This window comes from Streptopelia decaocto (assembly GCF_964273445.1).
Source record: "Streptopelia decaocto genome assembly, chromosome: 3".
Taxonomy (NCBI): domain Eukaryota; kingdom Metazoa; phylum Chordata; class Aves; order Columbiformes; family Columbidae; genus Streptopelia; species Streptopelia decaocto.
Genome location: NC_138656.1, coordinates 117,014,169 through 117,032,009, shown reverse-complemented (window position 1 = coordinate 117,032,009; position 17,841 = coordinate 117,014,169). Strand labels below are relative to the sequence as shown.

The 17,841-nt window shown below is 41.8% G+C and overlaps 1 protein-coding gene across 1 annotated transcript in view; it reads left to right on the top strand.

Annotated features, from left to right (window-relative positions):
* Positions 1-17,841, top strand: part of PKHD1 (PKHD1 ciliary IPT domain containing fibrocystin/polyductin) — a gene marked incomplete at both ends in the record, with an annotated part of 268,094 nt that overhangs the window by 159,583 nt on the left and 90,670 nt on the right. Inside the window, 3 exons of the mRNA XM_082047184.1 lie at positions 136-201; positions 1,938-2,057; positions 11,651-11,788. Of these exons, the coding sequence (XP_081903310.1) occupies positions 136-201; positions 1,938-2,057; positions 11,651-11,788 (324 nt within the window). The remainder of the gene's footprint in view (positions 1-135; positions 202-1,937; positions 2,058-11,650; positions 11,789-17,841) is intronic.

The window sequence follows — 17,841 nt, the reverse complement described above, 5'->3', positions numbered from 1 at the left end:
TAGTTGTTCTTAGTTTTTTGTTTTGTTTTTGTAAGATTCTGTCAGAAAATCACATGTAGCAATTGATTTACTGTGATTTTGTTGTTGTTCATTTGTAATGTCTTGCTGTAACTCCCTGTAATTCTCTGTATTCAGTCACAGGAGCTGAATTAATTCAGGTCACACTGAAAGAGAAGGAAAAAGTGGCTTTACCTACCCCAGGTGCGTAACATTCCGTGTCTGAAAAGCTTGGTCTGGGAGTCACACCATTTCTTTTTTACTGCTTCTTCAGAAATAGATTGCTACTTTTCACTACAGTATTTTGCACATCTATCAACCCCACATGAGTTCTTGGCATGCATTTAAGCATTTCGTTGAGCCGTATCTACCTTTTCTTGAGATAAATGTGCGATTCCACAGTATAAAAGACTATAAACTTTTGCTAAAATATACCATAGCAGATCAGGAAGGTCATGGAGAATGTAAGACTGCAGAGTGTTTTAGTGCTCCATAGTGATTTTAATGTAATAGTCTGACATTATTGCACAGTTACATATTGAATCAGACAGGAAAATGACAATGAGATGAGATGATGATGATGAGGGGATGAGATGAGATGATGGAGAACTACACAGTTTGGTCTTAGTTTCATAGCTGTCTCGCTGTGTATTAACAACAATAATCATTTACGTGGCAATAGAGTTTAGAGACCTTTTTGCAGTGTTTCTCTCTGAACAAACAAGTAATAGAAAGATAGACCCAGCCTTAAGGAGCTCCACCTGGGTTTAATTTCTCTGTTTTCCTGTGTTGGCAACAGAAGTTTTTTCTGCTCCACAGTGTTGCTGAGCTGTGTTTAGTCCCCCCAGATTTAGGCATGAGCTTGCTTCTGTGGTTTCAATACTGAATGAAACCCTTCTCAAGTAAAAAAAATGCCAGAATTTCCTTTACAGTGTTAGGACAAAGTAGGTGCTTGCAGAGGCCTCCAGAGGGAGGCCCTGCCTGCTTTAGTTTAGGACTTACACAACTTAGTGTACAGAGTCTTCTTGCTCTTGCTAGGGCAAAATAAAGGTGATTAATTTATGAAGAGTTGCTCATTATCTGTCTCAAATACATGTGCTAGTTAAGCACCTACATTTTGTGAACTTAATTTCTCATTATATTTTCCTGATGACTAAGTTCAGGAATTTCCTTTTGAATTGAACTGAAAAATCTTTGGGTGATGAGCAGGAGATGCCACGTGTCTCAGTCAAGTTGCTTTCCCAAGGCAGGTCTTAATTACCCCTTGCAATGGGAAGATTCCTCCTTTTCTGAGGGCTAACAAGCTTGTGAGAGTTGATAACTAATTTTTTTAAATCTTTCATATTTTGGGAAAGTACAAAAATTTCCATACCCTGGGAATTTAATCTGCTTTCTAGAGCACTGGGGAAGAAAAAAAGCATGAGAAAAGTTGACACTTTCTGGTAGGGTTAGTTACCATTTTGATCATCTGGTTTTGCCACCAAGGGCAGGTAACTGTCTTTTATTTTCATTTGTGCATCTTAATTTTGTGTTCAAAGTACTCAGAGCTTTTGATGGCATAAATAAAAATAATGAAGCAGTTGCTTGTGAAGCATATTCACAATGCATAACATAAGCTACATATGACAAACCTTAAGGTTTTCTTTGCTTTTGATGAGTCCCAAAGAATTTAAATCTGGTTGTTTGTTTGTTTTTTTTTTTTGTTTTTTTTCCAGTTATCTCCCTGCCCTTTAACTCTGGAAACATGGTCCTGGGAGAGATACTTTTTTTCCCCATTGAGCAGCTTCCTTTAAGCATGGAAGATAACAAAGAACAGTTAGTGTTGCTTCATCGTGAAAAAAGAAGGATGTTAATGCCACAGATGCTTGAGTATCAAATAAATGGTAATTCTCCCAGCTACTGAAAATGATAGTTCTGTCTCTGTGTGTCCTGTTTTCTAGTTCCTTCTGATGCTGTCTTGAAGTGGTCGCACCCAGAGACATGGAATGATGTGGAAAAAGGCTGGGGTGGATACAACGGCAGCGTCCCAGGCCCTGGGGAAGATGTCATCATCTTACCTAGTAAGGAAGGAAGGAAAGTTCTTTAATTTCTATAGGGGCTCTGGGGTCTGTCTACAATAGGATGTGTATTTATATTGCAACATGGGCTCCTTGGCACCAGCGTCCATTCTAGCAGGGCACCACATTTGCTCCTTGTCACTATGAAATCTCAGCTAGAGTAGAAAAGTGTAATTTTCGCAAGAGAATAACTATTCTTTTCCATTTACATATGCACACAGATATGCTCATACTGAGATTTAAACTAAAGCATATCAAGGACTTTATTTCAGGAGCGAGACCCAGAACCACAGCTCACAAAGAAATCATATCTTGACCCACCTCTCTGTGTTTTGTGCAGGGACCACACTTTACATTTCAACAGTTGCACCACCTTCCACTTTATTGTCCTTTTGCAGTTCCCACTATCAGTGATGATCTCTCAAGCCATTTGCCATGAATGCTTCCTAGACATTTTAGCCTATGCTAGTATTTCAACCTCAGACTTGACTTATATTTAAATCCCGTATCAGCTTGCAAACTTATTGCATGAACAATTTTCTCAATTCTAGCAAAAAACCTTTGACAAATTGCAATGAAATCCAGAGCAAAAAACTTGTGATAGCCATTTTATATCATAGCTGACTCTGCTGTGATCCGGAGCTCCCTCCAGATATAATTATTGTATGACACTATGAATACTGTGTGGTATGTATCTGATATACTTTGGGACTTCTCTGTCTTGTGTCATTGACAGAAGCGTATATATCTATAATTTCAGGTTACATAAAAAATTATGTTCAAACTTCAAAGGATATTTAAACTTCGGTTTCCAGATAAATGTGGAAAAAAATCCATATTGTTTGAAATAATGCATTTCTTCACTTTTTTGGGGGAACTTACATAGAATTGAAGAATAGGTGATTACAATTTTCTAGTTAGATCTCTCTTTCCTGTCAAACAAGCACAATGTGGTTTCTTTTTTTTTTTTTTTTTCAATTCTACCATCTCACTAGATATAATGCATAAATGTGGTTAAGTGTTTGTAAATTCAGAGGCCACAAAAGGCACAGAAATATCCCTCTAGCGGTTTGCTTATGTCCTGTAGGTCTTGCGTCCTATGTACTTCTAAGGTGATAGTGAGGATATATGTTTAAGTATTTTAACCCTTTACTCATCATTACAGTTAGTGGAGGTAGAAGAGTTACTGAGCTGACTCAATCATAGAATCACAGGGTGGTTTGGGTTGGAAGGGACTTTAAAGATCATCTCGTTCCAATTGCCTTGCCATGGGAGACCTTCTACTAGACCAGGTTGCTCAAATGTAGGTATCTAATGTGAGTTGAGTTGTTCTTCACCAATGGGATTATGTAGAGCTCCAGGGCTCAAGTCATATATAAAGGTATTTACTGTTGTTTGAAGTGTTCCAGAAACATCCTGCCTAGCTGGGTGAAACTATACATGGTCACAGGTCATATTGAGGTGCGGAAATGACCTTACAACCCTTGAGGTTGTAAAGAGGTATGTAATTAAAGCGCTGGACACACGGGGGATAACTCCACCCAGGACGTGTGTAAATTTTCAGTAGCTGTGAACTTGGTTAAATGCAGTAAAGTGTTACATATTCATGAAAGTTCTAGGAATGCCTATACATATTCATAACCTGTCCCTGGGAAGGCGGTTCTTATTACAATGAGTTCCGGGAGACCATTTCCATAGTCTGCACCTCTGGCTCCACCTGGTTGCAGCTGCACAGTGATCATGAACCCAGGTCCTATTCTCTGTACATGGCACCTTTGGTGCTGTGTGATGAGTTAGTTGGGACTCAGACTGCTGAGTTGGTTAGAACTGGCGTATCTCCTATCCTGTGCCCAAGTTTCTGCTCTCTAGTTCACCCAAGGATACACCCAAGGATTATTATCTTTGCAAGGCATCAACAAACTCCTGTTTCTCATACAATAAGTTACACAAAGCTCAGCAAGGCTAGGCAATAGTGATGTGGGTTAAGGGTTAGCTCTCTAAGCGTTAACTCCTTAGTTCTTTAAGTGTTAATTAGTTAATTGTTAATTCCCTGTATCAATATTTGCCAGTCCTGTGTGAAGTCTCAAATATCTCAAATATCAAAGACCACTTCAGATAGTACTAAATATCTAAATGAATTTACTATAGTGGGAGCTTAGACACGTAACTCCCACCAGATGGCTCAGTTCAGGTACCATAAATTGAGGCCTGAACCTCATTTCTCCAGAGTATTTTCAGGAACACCTGAGCTACGAAACTTGCTTGCAGTTAATGTGTGTCCTCTGAACCATGTTGTGAATACCTACATCTGTTTTCCTTGTTAGTATAAGCAACACACCATGTAAAGCTCTTGCCAGTTGGAACCTGCACCAGAGCAGGGGATTGACCCCAACCTCCAAAGCCCAAGTGCAGCACCCAACACAATGGACTTGCTTTTCTCTTCCAACAACATTACCCCAATTGTGCCACTGGTACTTCATGTTGGACATGTGTCTGTTTGCCATCCATAAACACAGAAATTGTCCTTTCTGTCCTATACTCCCTGTTTCCTACTCCACTCTCAGCTCCATTATATCTGACCCCTTATGAAGATATTAAACAGTGGGGTATTTCTCATGCCCTTTTTTGTCTTTTGGAGCCTCTTGCCATGCTTAGATTTTTTGTGCCACTGTGTATTTTGTCCTTCATAACTGTTGGAGGACAAGGCCAGAGGCAATACCAGATCACCTGCCTCAGCTTCTCGTATATCACATTATAACCAGTTCACCAATATCAGCCCGTGATTGTCAAAAGACCAGATCATTCCAGTTTTCAAAATCATGTGTCAGATGCAGGTACAAGGATGCCACCAGTAGCTAAGGCTTCTGCACTCACAGGGATTTAATTGTGTAGACCATGATCATGGTCACAGGAGGTAAAAAACAATTTACACAGAAGCAGAAAGTAAAAACAAATAAGTAAATAGAAGTTTGGCTAAGGATTTGGACTTCTGTTGTTTAGATTAAGAGAGTGGAAGCTGGAGACTTGTGATGTTCCTTTGGTGCTTTGCAAACTCACCTATGAATAAAATTCCTCTGTGCTTCCTGCAAAGATGAGTGTAATCCTCTCAATGAAAGAACTCATTTTAGCTTCCACAGGAGATCCTGTCTGTTGCCTTTGTCATATATCACAAGGCCCTTCATGACTAAGCTGTGCCCGAAGAGTTGCACATTGCTGCCCACAGCCCAGCCCAACTGATCTAGTCCTAGGACTGGAAACAAAACCGCTGCATCAGCGTGCTGATATACCAGAACTAATTAGCTCTCTTGAGAGGCAAAGCTCATTAGCTTAGGCCTGGCGCTGTGCAGCATGACCACACAGTCTTTGGGGTCAAGACTAACATTTCAGGAATTTAGAGCAGTGCTAGTTCGGCCAATTAAACTGGGGGATGTCTGCAGGGTGTGATTCTCTCTAGTGTACTGGTACCTACTGTTTGGGAGACAGCAGGATAAGGATTGGACTGTTAGACATAATCTGTGTTTTACTATGGATAGGAATGTTCTCCACCTATGAGGAACTGAGGGTCAAGAAAAATAAAGCTTGCTCAAAACCAGAATGCAAGTCAGTAAGCAGCAGGCATTGGAAGTGGTGGATTCACCATCCCTGGAGGGGTTTAAATATATGGATAGATGAGGTCTTTAGGGACTTGGTTTAGTGCTAACATGGGATTAATGGTTGGACTTGATAATCTTGAGGGTGTCTTCCAACCAAAACGATTCTACGATTCTATTCTATGAGACCCTGGAGTTCCCAGTTCTGAATCACCATGTTTCGCTGCTTAGAGCAGAGGGATCCACAGCGTAGAATAAAACCACCTCTGCTCTTCAGAGGAGCGTTACGGAACAGCAAAACCACAACAAAATACTTAATGGGTAAAAAGGAAAGATGCAAATGATAAGTGAAAATGAACTGCCTGCTAGGACCAGTGCAGAGCCATACTCCGTGACTGTCTTCTTCTCATCAGCAATAAAAATGTCTTAGCTCCTATCAGTGTAGCAGGTGTGTATTTGTTTGGTGAGCAGAAACTATTCTCCTCTCCAGTGCCTTTCTGGAATTATATTTCAATTTTAGCCTGAGAGTATGAGCACAATCTATCACCCACTCAATTTGGAGAGACAACTACTCTACTTCATGCCTGCTTTTTCTGATCATACTCAACTTTCTTTTTACTCAACTGATCACACTGAACTTTCTTTTTACTTTCCCTCTTTGTTCTTGCTGGCTTGAAGGTGTTGAAACACTCATTGATTGTTGGTGTCAATAAAGTGCGGGATGTCAAACTGGAGTCATCATCATTGGTAGGATAAGGTCACTGGATGGGTTGCTCAAATGGTGACATCTACATTTAATTATAATAGGTAATATGAATTTTAAGTCCATTTTTTCATACCTTGCTTTGCTGCCACAAGTGTATATATGAGTTTTTAGTTGCAAGAAAGTCAACCCCCTGCTTGAGTCCAAAATCTAAAATCATCAATTTCTAAATTTATATTTAACCATGGCATTTTATGGATGCTTCTTTTTCTATTTCCACTGGCTTGTGCACATCCTACTAAAATCAGAATGGCTCCAGATGGCTTCAGAAAAATGAGAATTTGTTCTCACGAGAATAACAATTCTGCAAACCACCCAAACTTTGCACTGCTGTTCACATCAAAATAAGTATTTGTGATTCACTCCTGGCAAGATGCACCTGTGACCCACTCTCCACTGTCTTTTGGTTACTTTAATTCTCTTCTGGGAGCCATCCGTAATGATTTTCAGGTTGAAAGCCAAGCAATGGACCTACTTTTGATATGCTGTGCATTACTGGGCAACTGATTTCAGCTCCCAAAGAACGGTTTTAGACTCTTATAAGGACAAATAATAGACAGTTAGTGTTCATTTCTAGAGTGAAGAAGTACAAGAAAGACATTGGTCCAGGCCTGACACTGTGTTGAAATCTCTGAACAAACACGGATTCCTGGAGTTCACCAAAGAGACAGGACATTGCCTAAATTTAGCTAATAGAGCCTTCAATTTGCTTATTTAATAAAATAAGCAGAATTGTATCACTAGGGCTACCTCATGGGCTGGACTCAGGGAAGTCTGAAAAGCAAGAGAACACCTTTATTAGCAAATCATTCGTATTAAAAACCAGGTTTGTGTTGCTGCTTGGTGTTTGCTTGACATTTAGTGGATGTTTTTTGGAGGGCTTGGGGTTGTGTAGTGAGTCATTCAATTTTTTGCTCTATTTTGAAAGCATTGATGAGACTTGAGGAGTTCATTTGTACAAGGATGAATTTCACTTGTACCAGAGGTGAGTCCCTCATGTCCAAGTAGCTTTTAGTGTTGGTGTGTTACAGGTCCCCCGTGTTTTGTTTTGTTTTGTTTTGTTTTGTTTTGTTTTGTTTTACAGTGGTAGGATTCACTCTGTTGTTCATTTTCTGATTTTGATTTTCTTTGAACTTCTTCTTTTTGAAGAGATGAACGCTTGAGTGCTGTATCTCATATAATAGCTCTTCTGTTGTGCCTGATTTCCACTCAATGGCATGATATGGCGTTTTATATAGCGATGCAGTTGATCAAAGGCATTTTGTGTCATTGCTGGAGTCATTAGCAACTTCTCAGTATTGCACATCTGAATATTAAGACTGTAGCATACCTGTGAGCTTTTGTCTGAAGAAAGTATGTGTATAATGAGATGTATGCCTGTGTGCAGGCTCTATCTATGGTTTGCTGGAAGTGGTTGTTTGTAATTGTATGAATTTCTAAATGGGAGAAAAGCAACTCCAATTTGCCTTTCTCTGAAGGTAAATCCCTTGAGCTCAGTGACCTAAAGTTTATCATTTTAACTCCTTAGTCACAGAATCACAGAATGTCAGGGATTGGAAGGGACCTCAAAAGATCATCTAGTCCAATCCCCCTGCCAGAGCAGGAACACCCAGATGAGGTTACACAGGAAGGTGTCCAGGCGGGTTGGAATGTCTGCAGAGAACGAGACTCCACAACCTCCCTGGGCAGCCTGGTCTAGGTTCTGTTACCCTTACTAAGAAGAAGTTTCTTCTCAAATTTAAATGGAACTTCTTGTGTTCCAGTTTGAACCCATTGCCCCTTGTCCTACCGCTGGTTGTCACCGAGAAGAGCCTGGCTCCATCCTCCTGATAGTCAGCCTTTATATATTTGTAAACATTAATAAGGTCACCCCTCAGTCTCCTCTTCTCCAGACTAAAGAGCCCCAGCTCCCTCAGCCTTTCCTCATCAGGGAGATGCTCCACTCATCATCTTCCCTTACTACATAAATGAGTGTATTCTCCTCTAGTGTGGAAGGACTTTTTATTTGGTTTTTTCCTCAAAGAAGTGTTCTGTTATTTCTACAGAGCAACATTTCACCCACTGAGGACCTCACACCCAAAGCATCACACCCCAGAGCATTGTTCTTTTAACTGAGGAAACCACAGGTTTGCAGAGATATCTCTGGATGGGGGAATTTCTCATTCCCGTGTCTCAAGGTTCACAGACTTGATGCTACAGTTACAGAGAAGTCATAATTTCCCTTATAAAACCTTTTTTTTTTTTTAGAAAGATGTGCAACTCAGCAAAAAGATCTGTTCTAGACTGAAACTTGACATATAAATGGTATGCCTAGGAGCATTTACTCTTTTTCTTGTAAAAACGTTTCAGTCTGTGTTTGATTAATATACTTTTGGCCTTTGTCGAATGCAGCTTTTTGACACGTTCTTGAGCTGTGATTTCACAAACTAGATTCCCCTTCTGTCTGAGCGATATTGTTTTAATGACATCTCTTCTTCTCTTCTCTTCTCTTCTCTTCTCTTCTCTTCTCTTCTCTTCTCTTCTCTTCTCTTCTCTTCTCTCTCTTCTCCTCTCTCTCCTCTCCTCTCCTCTCCTCTCCTCTCCTCTCCTCTCCTCTCCTCTCCTCTCCTCTCCTCTCCTCTCCTCTCCTCTCCTCTCCTCTCCTCTCCTCTCCTCTCCTCTCCTCTCCTCTCCTCTCCTCTCCTCTCCTCTCCTCTCCTCTCCTCTCCTCTCCTCCTCTCCTCTCCTCTCCTCTCCTCTCCTCTCCTCTCCTCTCCTCTCCTCTCCTCTCCTCTCCTCTCCTCTCCTCTCCTCTCCTCTCCTCTCCTCTCCTCTCCTCTCCTCTCCTCTCCTCTCCTCTCCTCTCCTCTCCTCTCCTCTCCTCTCCTCTCCTCTCCTCTCCTCTCCTCTCCTCTCCTCTCCTCTCCTCTCCTCTCCTCTCCCCTCCCCTCCCCTCCCCTCCCCTCCCCTCCCCTCCCCTCCCCTCCCCTCCCCTCCCCTCCCCTCTCCCTCTCCCTCTCCCTCTCCCTCTCCCTCTCCCTCTCCCTCTCCCTCTCCCTCTCCCTCTCCCTCTCCCTCTCCCTCTCCCTCTCCCTCTCCCTCTCCCTCTCCCTCTCCTTCTTTCTCATCCTGCCCCGTCCTGTTCTGTTTCACTTCTTCATCTCGTCTCTTCATCTCTTCATCTCTCCTCTTCGTCTCTTCTCTCTGTTTCATGTTCTCACATACTGTGCCTTCACTACTCAGCTCTGCAGGGCATAGGACTATACCTGCCCTGCAAAGAGATTATAGACAGGAATTTATTCGTGCCTGTAAAAATGTATCAAGTATTAACAGTATGAGATTTAAGAAAAAAAAAAAATTGCATTTTCTCTGTAGAGACTTATTGCATCTGAATGCTGTGAAAATTTTGCATGCTTGAAAGGTGCTTCAGCCCAAGGTTGCAGGGAGTTTCTTTTGAGGAAGGGTGTTCAGAGTAACCATGAGTTGCTGCAGTACTTGGCATAGTCCTTGAGAACAGAGGTCCTGGTCTTTCAGCGTGCCTCTTGCTGATGTCCAGAGAGAAAGAAGGAAAAAAAATGGGAAAGGAAGAGGTGGGATGATTGAATTACAGGGATAGAGTAGGAACAGTTATGTAGAAGAGACAAACATCTGCAAGTAGATACAGAACCCTAGACCATGCAGAAGTTTCCTCACCCTTGAAGCTGTGAAACTTTAGTGTTACAAAACCAAAAAGAGTCAAAAACTAGTAAATGGTATTATTAAAGATAGCCCATGCATATATTTTTCAGTCTGCTTCTGAGTGTATTTTATGCAGGTTTTAATTACTTTTCCTGCAAACCGGGCTTGGAAAAATTTTTAAACGGTTGTACTAAATGGCATGAGTCAGCCCCTAATTACATGTTTTGGGAAAATGACTTTCACTGTGCTACCTGTTGCATGGTCATTAGTATCTTTATCCAAAGTAGTTGCTAATAGCTATCAGCAGAAGCAAAATTGCAGAAAAGCTGATCCTCTTCCCAAAACACTTCATGGCTTTTCCTATGTTCTACACCAAAACTGTTTAAAGTGGCCCATTCTCACTGCTCAGTCAAAATCCTTCAGAAAACATGTGTCTTCCTTAATCTCTCCTCTTTGTATATCTGTGCACTGCCCTGGGCCTGCTGGCCACACTATTCCTGATACAAGCCAGGATGCTGGTGGCTTTTTTGGCCACCTGGGCACATGCTGGCTCATGTTCAGCCACTGCTGAGGAACACCCCCAGGTCCTTTTCCACCAGACACTTTCCAGCCGCTCTTCCCTGAGCCTGGAGCGCTGCCTGGGGTTGTTGTGACCCAAGTGCAGGACCCGGCTCTTGGCCTTGTTGAACCTCAGACAACTGGCCTCAGCCCAACGATGCAGCTGGTCCAGATCCCTCTGTATGGCCATCCTGCCCTTCGGCGGATCAACACTCCCACCCAACCTGGTGTCATCTGCAAACTTACTGAGGCTGCACTCAATCCCTTCGTCCAGATCGCTGATAAAGAGATTAAACAGCACTGGCCCCAATACTGAGCCCCAGGGAACACCACTTGTGAAGTCTGTTTTCCTGCAGATTGTGTTGATGTAAGCAAAACTTTCCTGCTAGTTGTCTGGGAAGAAGTGGGGTTTTGTGCACAAAACCTGAGGGAGCAAGACCAAACAGCAGAAAAGGAAAAGCAAGGACAGGATGTCATTGGAGATGGACTGTGGCGTGTGGCTTCAGCTTGTCACTCTGGTCACTGCTGTTGACAAGGTGGGGACTTGCAGGCTCTCTGTGGTGTGGAGCACCTATTTAACACTGTTGGATTTTTTCACTTCCATCAGTCTTGTTCTCTTCAATTTCATGAAGGAAATATGCTATCTGGACGCAGCTTAGCTTAGTCCTATTTCATTGCATCGGATGATCAAGATTTACTTTCATTAACAAAGCCAGATTCACCCAGAGAGGCTAACAAGTCTCTGACCTGCTGCCCTTCTTCATGCTTCAAGCAACATTTGATGAGACTTAAGCTTGCAACAATATCATTGTAAATGTGATGTTCTTATTAATTTGTCAGCTTACAACCATGCCATGGAGCCTCATTTCTAGAGGAGGCTCTGTTTGTGGATGCTTCACAAACACACAAGCCCTGCTCCAGTATCTCTTAGCAAAAACAATCTAAATAAAGCAAAAACATAATGTTCTTCACCTCCATGACGTGATAGGCTGCCATCATTCCGAACAACCCTCTGCTTTGTTTCTTAGACCGGACCATCTTGGTGGATACGGCTCTTCCCTCTCTGAGACGTCTCTACATCCTGGGGACCCTGGAGTTCCCCAGCAACTCCAGCAATGTCCTGAGTGCAGCCTGCATCGCGGTGCTGGGGGGTACCCTCAAAGTGGGTAAGTTATCAGCCTGTCTTCTGGTGCCTGGGGTTTGTTTCTGCTTTTGATAGAAAAAGAAGGTGGCATCATGGTATTATAAACCTGCTAGCCATCTGTCATGGTCCATTTGGTGATGGACTCGTGATGGTTCATTTACCTTGATCTCGAAGTGCAAAATTAAGGCGACCAAAACGCCAAGGGGTTATAATTCAATCAAGCAGCGTTACTTTATTGTTTTGCCTGTAAAGCGGCATGCGATAGAGAAAGTGGAGAAAAAGGGAAAGAAAAAGAAAAGGGGTAAAGAGGGTTGGTTACCATCATGGGTCCAAAGGTGTCCCTATGGTTCCAAGTCTCAAACAGCATCCTGCCAGTCCTCTGTTGTGATCTGGGATCCTCTGGTGGGGAGATCTCAACGGTGTCCATTTGGGAGTCTTTTATGCTTCTTCACCTCCCCTCGCTCCCATTGTTTGCGGCCAGTCTTCACCTTGGTTTTGCAATCCAAGCTTAACTGCGCAGGCTCGAAGAGTCTCTGCTTTGCTTGCCAGAACCAGCCTCACGTTCAGGGGTCTCTTTCTGGTGGTGACCTCAAGACCCTTGTCGAGCCTCTGTGCATGCTCTTCTTCGTTGGCCTTAGTGACAGGGAGGAGGTGGGGGGCAAGTTTGGCTGAAGCAGCAGGTGAAAATCCATCTTCTGGACAGCAGCTCTTGTCCCCAGGTTGGAGAGTCCCATGAAACACAATTCTCCTCAGGCCTCTCTCCAAGTCATTGTCCCTCTGTTCTTGATGGTGATGTTCAGGCAGATACTGTTCTTTGGACCGACTCCTACACCATCGTAGTCCGTCTGCAATGTGGATCTATACCAAGCGCAATGATTACCCACTGGAGCTAATTGCCTGTTCGTTTAATAGCAATATATTACAAACACTGCTATCCTCGCCCCGCTGAAGTCAGCGGCGAAACTCCCGATATCCTTGTGGCTGAAATTTTATTTGATGTATGTAAAAGTCCTCCCTACTTCATGTGGGGTTGATTTATGAGGCAGCTGTTCCTCAGGGCAGGTTCTACCTTTGTGTTCAGGTGTTCGCTTCTGTCTGTGGGCTTTAGTAAAGCACTTTCTAGATGATGTAGAAGTATTTAAAGCAAAAATAAATAGGGTTGCAGAGAATCTCCAGAGTGCTTGGCAATCCCCCTGTGGCGTGAAACTGGCACAGCTGGATTCAGCACCTTTGCTCCTCTCATCTTTCTGTACCGATGAGCAGGAGTTCAGGCAGGTACCACCTTGCCCCTACTTCTAGTGGTTTCAGAGTCTCCAATGTTACTTGGGCTGTTTATTTGCAATGGACAGGATCAGTATTTTTCCACACAGAAGTAATTACTCACATAATTCCCTTTAAAAATCAAAGTTCCTAAAGCCAGGCGCGGTATTTACGTACAGGAATCCTTAGGATGCTGGAGATCACATTGCTGATCACTGCTTGACCTTTCTCAAGATTGGTTTCATGAACTTTAAAAAGAGAATTTGTTTGTGTAATCACCTCCTGAGGAAGTCTGCTCCAATATTTGTTTGTTGTTAATCTCAAGGGACTGTACAGTTAATACAGTACTGGCCAAAAGAGTTATTTCACTGCCTCATGTTTTCCTTTCAAAAAAGAGTTTTGAAAGCCTAATCTAGGAGGTTAATATATATATATATACTTAAAAGGGTCTCAGTAATTTCTTACATTCTTTTGTAGTTTAAATATGGTTTCATATTGGTTTTAAAAAAGAGCTTGTGTTCATTGCTAAAAACATTTATTAAAAACATCGAGGCAATTTTTTGCTGCACAAACTCCCCTCCAGCACATCTGTGAGTAGTAATGATATTAAAAGCCAAGCAGGTATTTGCAGCTGTCGAATCCTCATCTAGCATCTTCTGGAGAGCTGTCCTTGCTCTAGTTTCATCTGAGAGATGATGGGTGGATAGAGACTTCACAGGTTTCCCACACCTTACATTGGATTCTATATTTGCTTGTAAAAATGGAAGTGCATGTTTTTGTTTTTGTTTTTGTTTTTGTTTTTGTTTTTTGTTTTTGTTTTTTGTTTTTGTTTTTGTTTTTGTTTTTGTTTTTGTTTTTGTTTTTGTTTTTGTTTTTGTTTTTGTTTTTGTTTTTTAATTCCTCTTTCTCTTCCCATGTGTTTGACGCCTAAAGGCAACTTCTTGGAGCCCATCTGTCCAACCCTGACTCTTCCACGCCCCAAGGAAGGTTTTGAAGCCCATCTGTCCAATTCTACCACACCCCAAAGAAATCCCAACACAAAATAGATAATGAGACAGTTTAGTGAACAGATTTAATAGATGTGGACATCAACATGCAGTGTTGCCCAAGCAAGATCTGAGGTTGACATTATGTGAGCCAAATCCCCAGGTCTTCTTTATTGTGTAACTTCTCCTTGCCCTGTTTTCAGCACAGAAATCTTTGTTCACACACCATTGGTTCTAATTCAGTGGCCTGGACCAAAGAATTTCTGACAGAGCCTGAATATTTTGTTCACTTAAACTTCTAGAGAACAACGATAAGTTCTACAAACAAATCTTGTACTTTGATGCACTTCAGAGCACTTGGCTTCTTATCTGCAGGGAAAAAAGAAGTCAGATGGTAAAATATGATGATAAGTACACAGGAACTTAGTGATGATTAGACATATATAACAAAGGAAAAAAAAACATTTTAAAATTGGAACTTAGGAAACATCAACAGGAACCTCATTAATTTTATTAAAGCAATAGTTTGCAGGGAAATTGGCATCAGGAAATACAGTAATAGCTGGGAGATCAGAACTCTTGTGACACCTATGTTCCTGTAGGGTTTGTCATCACTCACCTCTTCAATGTATGATCGCAATCCAGCGTGAATTATGATCAACAGAATCACTGGGAGATGTGAAATGATAAAAGCTTTGTAAAGGACTGCCAGAACTCCATTAGAGTGTTCAGACAACCCAGAAGCAAAAGTGTGGGTCTATCACCACCTTAATTTCTCTGGGTGCTCCTACCACCTTCAGTGTTGCTGGACCCAGAGAGATTTCCTGATTACTTCTTCTCCAGTTACTTCTTCTTCATTATTTATTTTCTAGCTCCCAGATAAGAAGCCTCTCTCTTTCTCTTAAACTTTAAAAGTCTCTTCTTTGATGAAAATATTTGCGATAGCATTTTAGACACACTGTTTATTTCTACCTCCTGTGTTGCCATGCTGTAAAAAATAGCTATTTTTCCAGTTTTAGAGGGAGAGTTTGAGGTTCAGAGAGATTAAGTGATTTGCTAAATGTCATTAGCACACCTCTGTCAGAAGAAGAAAGGAAATGTTGAGCTCAACATCTCAGAGGTTTTTTTTTTCAGTTCTCTGCTAGGGTAGTTCCATTCATTTTAACCCATGAGTAAGCACTAAAGCACAGATGATACGTGCACAAAGTGCCTTGTTCCACTTCTGAACAAAGGCCTCAGCTCCTGAGAAGTTTGCAGAAAATGCTGAAGTTCACTTTCCACAAATTGATCCATTGAATCCTGAACTCCACTGTACTCAGTTAGTCTTTGCTGGCAGCCTATTTTTGCTTTTTGTAGTAGAGCTCACCAAGTAACTATCCAGACAGGATTTCTGTTTTCACTCTCAAATTTTTACATCCTTTTTTGGTTTTTATGGGGGATTTTATTTTTTTTTAATTTTTTTTTTAATTTTTTTTGCATATCTACTGATGGCTGCCTGTCAGTCATTTCTCTCATTTGAGGCAAGAAGCCTAATGTCATAATTGGCTCATGGCTTCTTTGTCTGGAGATGAAACCCCAGACACCTCTTATCTTGCTTTTCAGTACTGGTAAGAACCCTCATAATGACTTCCCAAAGGATACATCACTGTACTTCATGAAATGGCCATGTGTTAGTGATGATTAATGCTCAGCCTAATAAGAACGTTTAGGACACAACTGAGTTTCACCAGTTAACACTTCTTTTCCATTTTCTCCAGTACCTCTACTGTGTGTGACCCATCTGTCCTGTCCTAACAGATGGGATGAGGGATGAGTTAACTCTGAACGCGACACGCGTCCTGACTCAACAGATGAGACCAGGTGTGAGCTAACTCTGGGTTAATTCTGCGTGGTTATGAAAAGTGAACGACAGACAATCACTCCAGGGGTCCAATTCAATTATGAGTTCACTGAAAACACATGTTGGAAATACTAATAACAGCGAATAGTGTCTTGGCAGAAGTATAACACGAAAGTCCTTCTACAAGTGATGTATTGGCAACCATTAGTAGTTATAATACAAAATTTAACAAGAATCCAACAGCAGAGCTTATGATGATGTTACTCTTATCTGTTCAAAAGGAAAAGAGAGAAAGAGAGTGGTAGAGAGGGAAGGAAAACTGAGGTATAAGAGAAAGAAAGAGAGTAAGATGTCACCACTCACAGAAGGCGAGGTAAAAAAATAGGGATATAGAAGGAAAAAGAGAGAAGGAAAGAGCAGAGAGAAAGGAAGAAAGAAAAGGTGAGGGATCCAGCTGCTCTTACAGCTCTGCAGCATGGATGATGAGCCTTGTATGATGATGTATGGGTGGTGGATTCCCCACCAGTGCTGTTTTAGGTGACCTTTTTCATAGTCATGATCCTTATCGGTACATGACACCACCTTCTTCAGCTGGGAGCTGAGTCCCACCTTGTACTCACATAGCATCCCTGCACAGCTATTCAACTTATATAAAGAAGGAATACTGTGGATGTATTGAGCACAATTTTTCATCCCCAGTCACAGCAAAAGTGGTTTGAGAAGCTCACTGCACCATCTACATCCCCTTCAAATCATCTCTCAACCTCCCTCTATTTGGTCTATATCCTTTCCAAGCCAATTGATCTCTTTTTTCTTTTGATTTCTTTTAACCGATTGTAACATCTAGGGAAGTGATTCAGTTCACATGATTGACACCCAAATTTAGGTGTAACATGTACACATCATCATGTGAGCTGTCTGCTTCATTAGAGGTGTAATCAATGCAGTCCATGGACCCACTGTGGTTCGTGGGACTGGCTGATACAGGTATCTGGAGCAAATTATGATCTACACTGTATTGTCTGATCTTTGTTAGCTCAGACAGCCAGAGGACGTGGAAACACCTGCTTTAAGAAACCTAAATGTAGGTATACAAATGTCCCTGGAAATATCCCTAACAATGGGGATATTGTGTCACTTTGGGCACTCTCAGGTGTCTTACCTGGCCTCTAGCTTCTGCTTAAAAACCACTATTCTGTCATTGATCCCTTTCTTGTATCTACCAACCTCACATAGTGAATTTGGAGGACACCAGGGCTCCCAGGTGGTAATAGACACCTATATTTAGGCAGCTGAATCCTATTCTATGTGTCTTGCTTATTCCTTGGTGTTGAGGTTTTGATTGCGGGGTGACAATAAAACCGTGGCAGATGTATTGTTAATCCCCTCTCCCCCCGCTTCCCACTAAGAACAGATGATCGAGAGGGAAAGAAGGACAGAGGGAAGAGAGCTGGAAAATTTAAAAATGTTTTACTAATAGTACCAATAAAAATAGAGAAAGTAATACAAAATATACAAAACCAATCTTGAAAGTCCCGGCAACTGCAGACCCAGCACCCAAAGTCCTGGACTGGACTCTCCAGCCAACTGGAGCTGGATTCAGTCTGTCACTGGCCTCAGTTCACAGGGACGACTCACAAGGTCCTCTCCTAATGTCAGCCATAAGGAAAAAAGGATGAGATCCTCATAATCTCCCACTTTTATATCAAGTATTCACGTGAATGGGATGGAATACTTCAGTTGGTCAGTTTTTTGGTCACCTGTTTCTTGGTGCCCCTCTCCTGAGATGTGCATCCATCCTTATCAGCCCAGTGACCTTGCATTCCATTGCTATGTTTACCAAAACATGTATCTGGCTTTCAGGAAAGCAGCTAATATGAAAAGTTTAGCTGACAGGCAAATTCACTAAAACAGAAACTTGCATTTAACAAAACCAGGATACTTGGACATTTATCTCTCACTTCTGGTAGCTGCTTCTTATTCCGCTGG